Source organism: Octodon degus, unplaced genomic scaffold (genome assembly GCF_000260255.1).
Source record: "Octodon degus isolate 3935 unplaced genomic scaffold, OctDeg1.0 scaffold00009, whole genome shotgun sequence".
NCBI classification, from domain to species: Eukaryota; Metazoa; Chordata; class Mammalia; order Rodentia; family Octodontidae; genus Octodon; species Octodon degus.
This window is the reverse complement of record NW_004524585.1, coordinates 9,317,668-9,327,502: the sequence shown is the minus strand read 5'-3', so window position 1 is coordinate 9,327,502 and position 9,835 is coordinate 9,317,668. Positions and strand designations below refer to the sequence as shown.

General features: G+C 54.1%; 1 protein-coding gene across 3 annotated transcripts in view; it reads right to left on the bottom strand.

Moving 5' to 3' along the window:
- Nr5a2 (nuclear receptor subfamily 5 group A member 2) overlaps window positions 1–9,835 on the bottom strand; it is a 144,149-nt gene that overhangs the window by 130,203 nt on the left and 4,111 nt on the right. Inside the window, exons 1-2 of one of the 3 annotated variants that reach the window (XM_023708455.1) lie at window positions 2,557–2,588; window positions 1,947–2,110 (exon numbers count right to left, since the gene is read on the bottom strand). In XM_023708455.1, the coding sequence (XP_023564223.1) occupies window positions 1,947–2,028 (82 nt within the window). In that variant the 5' untranslated portion in view covers window positions 2,029–2,110; window positions 2,557–2,588. Of the gene's footprint in view, window positions 1–1,946; window positions 2,111–2,556; window positions 2,589–9,835 lie in introns of those variants that run through there. The other 2 variants (XM_004625315.2, XM_023708454.1) reach the window with 2 other exon arrangements.

The following is a 9,835-nucleotide window of genomic DNA, read 5'->3' as shown; positions in this document are numbered from 1 at the left end:
AGAGAGAGAGAGAGAGAGAGAGAGAGAGAGAGAGAGAGAGAGTCAGAGTCTGGGTAAGGAGCCAGTCTCCCGATGTGGGAGGATGGGGCATCCTGGGGTCACCCAGTACCCTGGTGCAGAAGAACCCAATCCAGAGCGGTGAAGAAGTCACTTGCGCTCTCTCGAGTCTCCATCTGGAGGGGTCTTGGAGGTGGGGACCTCAGATACAACAGCCGAGAGCTCCCTGTGAGGCTAGGTGTGCCACGCTGAGAACCTCGAATCAGACCCTCTTTCTGGACGTGGGACAGGTCGGACTAAGGGCATGACGCGGTTTGGGACCAGAGCACGTAAGGGAATGGGGTCCGCAATCCCAAGGTCACCTCCTGACAGGAAGGCTACCTCCGGGAGGAAACTGCCTAGCGCTCCTCGGGTGGTTTTTGAACCCAGACCCGGGCAAGCGGCTGGAGTTCTCCCGAGACCTGGACACGCGGCGAGCTCGGACTCTCGTTTGGGAGTCAAAGGCAGTGCAAAGAAGGCGCCTTTCAAACTTAACCAAGAAACATCACCTTAGACCCCCTCCCCCCATTAAACCCTAGGAGTTTCCCCTTCTCAATTTCTCCTCGTGCTGTCCTTAGAGGCTTTTCTAGTCTCTCAAAAAACGCCCGCGCCGGATCGACAAGTAACTTTCCTTTTGGAGCAAGAAGCATGCGGGCTCCAGCGGGCGGCGGAAAGGAGAGACACCACCCACCTCCGAGGATGACGGAACAGGGTCTCCGCCAGCTCCCTTGTTCGGGCTTCCCACAAGTCAACTCCAAATTCTGGGAAGAACTGACTCTGGGCCAACCGGGTTCTTTTATAACCAGACCCGCAAAACTGGCCTCATGGGCGTTAGCCCCAGGGTACTTGCAGGGCCCTACTCGAAAACTCGGAGAGGCCCCAGATCGTCGAGAAGACCACCGACGCCAACCGCAAAACTCACGTCCTCCTGCCACCCTCTTCTCCCTGGGCGAGGTGGCGAAGTCGGGTGCCCAGCCCGAGCGCCCCGGGCGCGCCGCCTACCCGCGCCGCAGAGCGCACCAGCCCTGAACTCTGCTCTCAACACCTCCAGGCCCTTTCAAGTCTGCGAAAGGGGATGGCAGGAAGCGTCCGGGATCACAGGCCGGCCGGCCCGCACATCCTGCGCGCGGGAAGGGGCGAGGATGGAAGAGCACCGTTGACTTTTCCTAGCATTGTTCCCTCCTGGCCCGGGGCAAATGCGATAAACTTCTGACAGGCTTAATACAAGCTAGACCTAGAGTAGCTATTTTGGAATGTGGAGAAAATACAGCCAGTAGAATTTTTTTTCCTGTTGTTAGCAATCAAGACCTGGGAAAACAAACGTGCCTTCACAGTCAGCTCTCACACTGAAGAAGCAATCAACTAATCTCAGTCCCCCACACTGGACACTCCCCTGGCAGGGCCTGGGGTGGCTTGGGGTTGCCCGAGCTTTTGGGGGACTCACAGTCACTCTCATCCCCAAACACAGCCTCTCTCCGGTTGCCTCCTTGTCTGCAGCTAGCGTTCAGGGGCAGTCCTCTCCCTCCACGCGGAAATGCGAATGCGCGCGGCGCCTCCAGGGCGCGGACCGGCTCGGGCGTCAGGTGAGACGTCCACGCCTTGGAAGGACCTTATCATCCCAGTGCTTTCAGGCCTCAAGCTCCTGCTCCCCGATCGCGGGGCCGCAGCCCGAGAAGCCTGCCTTTCATTAAAAGCGTCCCATTAGATACCACTGAGAGAGCTCTGCCCGCACGGTTCAAGAGTCATCAACTTTCTGCCAGCACCTGAGGAGAGGGCCTGAATCCCCTCGCTGCCCCTTGCGCCCCGCGCCCGGTTCCCCGAGGCGGAAAGCTTCAGCCCGCGGCGCCGGCCCGGGGTAGAGAAGCGGCCGCGGCCCGAGCCAGTCAGCGGGCGGGCACCGCCTTCCTTACCTTGCATGTTGTCCGGCATCTGCCCCTGTTCCCCATGCGATCGAGCCAGTCCCAGGGCTTCCGTCTCCACTTTGGGCAGCATGACCAGGCGGCCGCGGGCGGGAATGGGGGGTCGATGTCGGTCCGGAAGCCCAGCACCTGGACACGGGCAGCACAGATCAACTCTGGCGGGAAGAGGAAGGGGAGACCGGGTGCCCGCTCACCCACCCGCTCGCTGGTCCGGACCTCGCAACCCCGTCCTGGTTCCCACCCTGCGTGGACGAGGGGGTCGGAGAAACAAGACGAGAGAGTACGCCGAGGTCCCCTGTCCCCGGCGCGGCGCGGCTCGGCGAGGACACAGCTGCCGGGCCACGGATCTGCAGCCGCTGCGCTCCGGGCGGCCACCAGGCTGCTCCTGCCGCCCGGCCGAGCCGCTGCCGCCGCTCCCGGACGGCTCGGACGACTTTCTTCTCTTCCACCCGCCCTCCGGCTGGGGGTCGGCAGGGGTCTCCCTCTCTCTGCGCTCGCCTCCCTTCTCAGCTTCTTCCCCGCGCCTCGCCTCTCCGCCCCTTCCCCGCAGTCTGCCTCGCTCGCGCTCCCTATCGCAAGTGCGGACTTGGGAAGTTCCAACCTCCCTCTCCTGCCTGTCACTCCGCGCGCGTCCGGGAGCGGCCCTTTGCAGCCCCGAGGGTGAGGGTGTCGGCTGTGGGAAGAAAGGGGGACGGCAAGAAGGGAGGTAAGTAGGGCCGGGGGCTAGGGTGGGGGCGGTTGGGATGGGGGTGATGACAGCGAGCCCGGACGCTGGTTCCGGACTCGGGTCGGACACCCTCCGCCAGCCAATGAGGATGCTCCATCCAGCCCTGGATCGCCCAACCTCTTCACCCCGCCTTCGCCCACTCCCACCCGCCGCCGCCTGGGGCGGGGGAGGTAAAGCCTGCTGGGTCTTACAGCTGACCAGAAGCGACCTCAGCCCAAGAGCCACGGCCAGGGGCCGGGAACCAGGGCGGAGATTTGATTTCTGCTAGCGGGAGAGGAGGGCTGGGTGTGAGTGGCTGGGGGCACTTGCCATCGAGGGAGAGCGGTTCAAACGCCCACTTAAAATACCGAAGGGAGAAAACGTAGAATTCACCAACCGCCTCTTCTTAAACGCAGTTGGTTTACATTCTGGGCGCTCTCAGCTATTCTCCCACGACCTTCAGGGTTTACAGGCCATCGTGGGGATTCCTCGCGCGTAGGAGGACCATGCGGGGGTGGGCGCTCGGGGTCCCCTAGATTTCGCTTACTTGCTGGAGATTAGGGGAAGGGGCTGCCACTCCTCTGCCCTGCTCTGCGCTCTACGACTTTGCTCGCAGTGAACCCTGCACTGGAGCCCACGATTATCTTGGTGACAGACTTCCTAGTTTTAGTGAATAGTATTTCCATATAGAATGCACAGATCCGTCCCAGCTTGCCTCTTCCATCCTGGTGTCTCTTTGGTGGGACAGAGCCACATACGGCCCAGAGGATCGGCATTTAAAAAAAAAAAAGTTTTAAAGAAACATCTGTTATGCAAGCTCTCCGGCCACCAGCCCAGCCACATCTTCAAAGTTTTCAGATTTCATCCCAAAGAGATGAAAAACATTTTTTCCAGCCTCCTGACTGCATTCGAAAAGCCTCATATTCAGGGTCTGTTGTGCAACAGGGCAATTATCAGCCTCTACCCACAAGGGGTGAATTTGAATCTCAAAAGATCTGAATTTATTCCATTTAAATGGCATAGAGATCACACATTCAAACTGCCCAGTCTACTACTTGATGAATTTAAAATGATCCCAATCGGTGCAGTGCCTAATTTACACTTCTATATAAAGTAAGTTGTGTAGTATCCACCCACTCCTGGCAATGCAGATACTAGTCATTCTGAACTGATTTGTCACTTTGCCTATCTACCTTCAGGATCTATTTTAAAATGTTTAGCTTTAGTTGCATTTCAGTTTCGTGGAAACACTTAAATACATTTAGGGAGGCCAACCCATTACTGTGTATGGGGGAGTGGGCTTGTTTCTCCTGGGTTGGTTGTCAGTTTAGGTGGACTTGGAAATTCAATTTATTTCAAAGCCTGGAGAAGGTTTTCTTTCACTGCAATTCAAAGAGGCTTAGAGCGCTTAGACAAGACCTTCCCAAAGGCCCCCCTGGCAAGGACGCAGGACTCCACACGCTGGGTCCTAGGAGTGAGCTTCCAGCCCGGTGCAGGATGGAAAGTCCTCAGTGTGGTGGCCCAGGAGGGAGAGGAAGAAAGCTGACAGAAGTTCACGGGGCATTTCACAGGCCCTTGTCATGGCTGTGTGGTCGGAATCTGTGGCCTGAGGCGGACGCTGACCTTGGTGGTCTTGCTCATAACACCAGCTTCAGGGCCAGCAGGGACTCTTAGGCCATATGAGTCACCCCCCTATCGAGGACAGCCTGCCCTCCATATCCCCCAAGACAGAGAGTGACCGTGGCAAAGGCCAGCTGGCATCTATTTATCTCCCCACAGGTAGATTTCTAAAAAAGAAAAATGGTGACCAGATGGAAGCAAGGTGAAAGTGAACGGGGCCTTGCAGCTGAGATTTTGAAAGAATCCGACCTTTAAAAGTTCATGCACTGCCTGCCGAAAGACAGGTCCTCAGCTTTCCTCCCAGCTTTGGAGGTTTGGTCCAAGCAGAACCTTCTGCTTTGTAACAGCGAACGGAAAGGGAACGAAAGAGCCAGAGGTCTCCAGCAGAGAGGAAACTGCTTTTTCCAAGAACCGTGGCAACTTGGAGCGCGGAAGCCCAGTAGCCTTGGGCGCTCCAGGGCGGGAAAAGCTCCCCGGGCCAGCCTGGTTCCAGATTCCCTCCAAGGACGTCCGAAACTCCTTCCAGCGGTGGATGAAAAGGGAAATTTTACTGGAGTCCGGTCCCGCCAGAGATCCAAGGGAGCATTCGCTTTTCCCCGGGCAGGTCCTCCAGGAATTGGGTAGAGGTGCGGGATCTCACCCCCAGCACAGACGCGGAGGGAGTAGCGCGGGAGCAGGCTTTGACGCCCAGCGCACTACCAGGCTCCGGTGGCCTCTCCCCTCCTTCCATCTGGACCCTCACCCTGACCCCTTGAACTTTCTATTAGCTCCCCTACTCTGTGGCCTTGGATGGATCCTGGCGTCCTGCGTAAGGCCCTCTCCGGAGCCGCAGGCGCCCGAACTCGCAGTGCCTGTGACCCTGATCGATTACCCAGGACGGTTCTAGGTCCTGAGGACCATGGCCGAGGAGACGGGAGGCAGGAGACAGAGGTGATGGACGCAGATGGAATGAGCCCTGTGTGGTGTCAGTGATGCTGCCTGTGGTGGTCTCGACGAACCACAAGACGTACATCAACCCCGGGCGACAGACACAGCCCATCCTCCTCCGAGGGCATCTTTTACCTAACGCCACTGTGCCTCTTGGGGCCAGCGCTCGTGGAATCCTCGGACCCACTCCCGCGGGTTAACCGCTGGAGACCAGAGCCCAGGACCTGGGAAGCCGAGGGGGACAACTCTAGTTTTGGATATCAGACGCGCCCTCAATTTGTTCCCGTCTCGCCCTCTCCGACTTCGAGCAAACTTCTCCCTTTTCCCGCCTCTTCTTGCTAACGTGACTGGTCTCCCAGGGCTCGGCCTTCCCGGTTCTGATCTTGCCTTAAAGTACTGATTGACGGTTGCAATTACAAAGGATGATGGCTTGGGGAGGCTCCCGCAGCCTTGATGAGCCCGAGAAGAGCAGGCCTGGCATATTTTATCCAGGCGCGGGGTGGCGGGGCTGTGCGCGCCCCATTCACCCAGCCTAGTAGCCTCGCATTCCCCATCCGCGAGGGCGCTGCCTCCGCATCCCCCCCGCCCCCGCCTCCCACACTTCCGCGCAGCGCTGTGGAGCGCGCGGGGAGCAGCCCGCCCTTGGCCTGACCTGGGAAGTCAGCTTGGCCCGGCGCCCTTCACCCACCTGGGCTGCTGTGGATCTGATGTTCAGATTTGCATTGCAGGAGCTGTTTCTTTCCTGAACACGCGAAACTGAGTAGCAGACAAACTTTCCCACACGCCTGTGTAGATGAAGCCTCGCGTGATGCATCCAGCCACGCAAGCAGTTTGCAAGCCTTTATCCTTTAGGCACTTTCAAACCTTTCCTCCTCTGTATCTACTTCGCTGGCGTTTTTAAAGAAACTGGAACAAGCTGGGCGTGGTGACACACGCCCATAATCCCTGCACTCAGGAGGCTGAGGCAGGAGGATCGCATCGAGTTCAAAGTCATCTTGGGCTACAAAGTGAGTTCACGGCCAAGGCCAGCCTGAACTACTAGTGAGACCCTGTATATATAACCTCCACACACACATACAGAACAACTACCTTTCTCCGTCCGAGCGTTTCTACCTTTCTGCCCCTGGAAGAAACTTAGATTATTTTTCTCTAAAACTCTTCGTCACTCGGTATCGATAGCCTGGGGCGAGAAAGAATCAAGCTTATCTACATACTGAGGCTCAGAGCTACTCAATTTTTCCACCCCTCCCATCCGAAAAGCCCATCTGACGCCGCTTTAGCCGTTTTTTCTGAAAATTTAGTTGAGAAGGACTCGGAGAGCTTTGCTCCGGGATCCAGGGGTCGGGCCACATACCCCCCGCGCCTACACGCCGCCCGTCCTTCCTGGAGCGCTTTGTTTTAAAAAAAAGAAACGGCTTAAATTTCAGGACAGCAGTGTGAATTACGGAGGAGACGCTGGCCTGGCAGAAGCTTTGAAAAAAATACACATAAATGAGAAAACGGGTCTTGCTTTTTTTTTTTTTTTTTTTTTTTACATTTCCTTTCGGCTGCATGTTTTAAAGAACTACTTATGACACTGTCAGCAACAGTCCCCAGTGCAAGCGAAAATCCTGCTGCCAACGTAGACATCTACGCGGAAAGCGGAAAGGAAGGCGGCCGGGCTCACTTTCGCAGTGGGGGTCTCTTAACCTAGCACTGAGACTTCACCGGGAAAAGAGACAATGAAAGCCGAAATTTGGATAATCTAGATTTTCTCAACCCTCCCTCGGGAGGATTTGGAAAATATGGCCCTGATTGTCTCAGTGTGAGTCTCTTTGCATAAGAAATGGTGCCTGTACTGAAGAACTTCTCAACTTTGTTTTCTGGGAGTACGTTTCCCAACCTAGGGGTCCAGGTGCGCCCCAAGTACAGTGGGTGGAGAGGGCAGTGGTCCGGGCTCCTCAGTCCCTTCCTCTCGGTAGCTCAAGTGGAGAGGGAGCGGCAGAACCTCAAACTGAGGCCCCACGCAGGACCAACCAGCCGAAGCCGCACCCAGTGACGTCGCAGAGCCACCCCGACGCTTGCAAACCACGACTCCCTCAGTGAAACCAGTTGAACACTCGGTAGTTTCACTCCCCGCAGGTCCCCAGCCCGGTCCGCCCCTGGACTCCGGACTTAATCTTCTTGCAGTCCTCCTCCACCATTCAGCTAGGTCCGCCCGCGCTGAAAAGGGCACCTTCCCTTGTTTCTGAGTCCTTCAGCTCCGGGGGCGCGGGGCTGCACCGTCGAGGACCCCATTGGGGAAAGGAGCCCTGGGGGGTTTCTGATTCTGGAGGTTAAAGCGCGCGGGGCCGGTCACTGGGTCTGCGGAGCAGTGCGGGCTCGGGAAGGCCGGGTGGGGAGCGGTGTGGTCACCCGCAGACCGGGAGCGCGGGCAGAGAGAAAGTGTTGCGGAGACCACAGCTTAAGGGACATCAACTCCGACCTTAGGGCAACTCTTTGAGATCAGGAGATGGAGGCCAGCGGGCGACAAGGCTTCGGGCAAACTCATTCCTTTGCTCTGAGGTTCTTGTCTGTTAACCGGAAAGTTGATTCCTGGACCGGTCGCGGATTCCAAGAGATTTGTAATCCTATGGAGGTTTCCGAAAGGAGTAAAACTCGGCTGGGATGGACGGGTGCGGAGATTTCAGACGCTCAGACCGGGAGCCAGGAATCCGGTACTCACTGGGGGAAATGTTGGTCCCAGCGGAAGGACCTGTATCCCTCACCACGGGAGCCTCAGGGGGTTGTCAGAAGCACTTTTTAGAAGTGTCCCTTTCCCTAGCCCCTCTTCGAGTGGGTCTTGACGCAGGCCTCCGTCTGAGAGATGTCCTGGTTATCCTCATACCCACTGACCCTGTGGGAGGTAGAGGCACTGATTTTCCTTAGTTCCTTCTCATGGGAGGTTGGTAGCAGCACACTGCCAAGATGCATTTTGTCCAAACTCCAGAGATCCTTTCCAGAGTGAGAGACCAGAGATTGCTTCTCACCCTACCTGCTCTGACCTTAACTCTTCCAGATGTACTACATTTGCCTCCTGTGCACCACCTCCACCCACCCTTCTGAATGCTACAGAGATTCAATGAAACCACCATTCTGGAATTTAAAAAGAATATACAATCTATATTCTTTTTAAATTCATTGTAAGATGTCTTCCTTAGCCGGGCTGGTGAAGTAACCCAGACCTACAATCCCGGCACCATGGAGGCTGAAGCAGGAAGATAACTTCCAGTTCAAAGCCAGCCTGGGTTACATAGTCTCAAAAAGCAAGTGAATAGAAGGTCTTTCTTAAGACCCATTGTATTTTGGAAGAAAGTCTGGCCAACATTATTTATTTATTTATTTATTTATTTATTTATTTATTTATTTATTTACTTCCTTTATTTCTTTTCTTAATGTCTTTTTGAAACAGGGTCTAGCTATTGAAGTTCAGGCTGGTCTCCAACATGCAGTGATCCTCCTGCCTCAGCCTCTCAAGTGCTAGAATTAGAGGCCTGTGCCACCACTCCCAGCCCTGATGAGCAATTTAAATCATAATTGCTTTGTATGAGCAGGAGCATGTACATAATTCTGACACTAGGAGACGGACATAGATTTCAGAATCACATTTCTGCCATTCTATGGCTAACTCTCCAGATAATCTGAGTAATCTTTGGTAAATTAAATGAACTTTCTGATTCTATTTCTTACTTGAAAAATGAGGCTAATCAAATAGGCTTTATACTTAAATAAATATCTGTTAATAAATATCAGCCTCTTCCAACTTCACCCAAACTCTTCCTGTAAGAAACACAGAGAAGAAATCACTGACCCTTCTGGGGCTATTACATGTAGATTGTCCTTTCAATGAGAGATGCTTGCTAACTTGATCATCTTGTGGGGATTCGCAGTCTTTATGGACAATTCATTATATGATCCTCTGACAGAAAGAGTTGTCCACCAAATAACTCACGCTTATCTGTTTTCAGATTATTTGGAGTATACAAGTCTTTTCTTATTTATCAATTGCACAAAAAATGTGTAACAGCTTCCCAAAAGCCTAAAGAAAGAGGTAGCTTTTCTCTACCCATGTGGTCAACTGCAGTGCCCTGGTTTACCCAAGCTTCATCTCTTAAGGTCACTCTGGCAGTTTTTCAGCTCTTTCAGGGCCTCCCCAGAGCTGGATTGCCTTCCCCCACACCCCACACACCAATTCCTGCATTTCCTTGAAGCCAATGGTATTTGTCAGAAAAGTTTCTATCCTAAAAAGGTGAAGAGTGAGGAGGGCAACTCACAGAAGTAGCTCCTCTGAAGTTGACCTGGGAGGTGAATATGTTTGGGTTTGCTTTGCCCAGAAAATCTGTTCTGGAGCCCTTGCCTTTCTTTAAAAAATATTTTTTAAATATTTATTTACTTATTTATTTGTTAAGATAGAATCTAACCATGTAGTTCAGGCTGGTTTTGAACTCACTATCTAGTCCAGGCTGGCCTTGAATTTGTGGCGGTCTTTCTATAGGTGTGCATCACCAGGCCTGATCCTCTGAAATGCTTTTCTTTTTTCTTTTCTTTTCTTTTTTTTTTTTCTTGCTTTCTTTCTTTTTTTTTTTTTTTTTTTTTTTTTTACATTTCC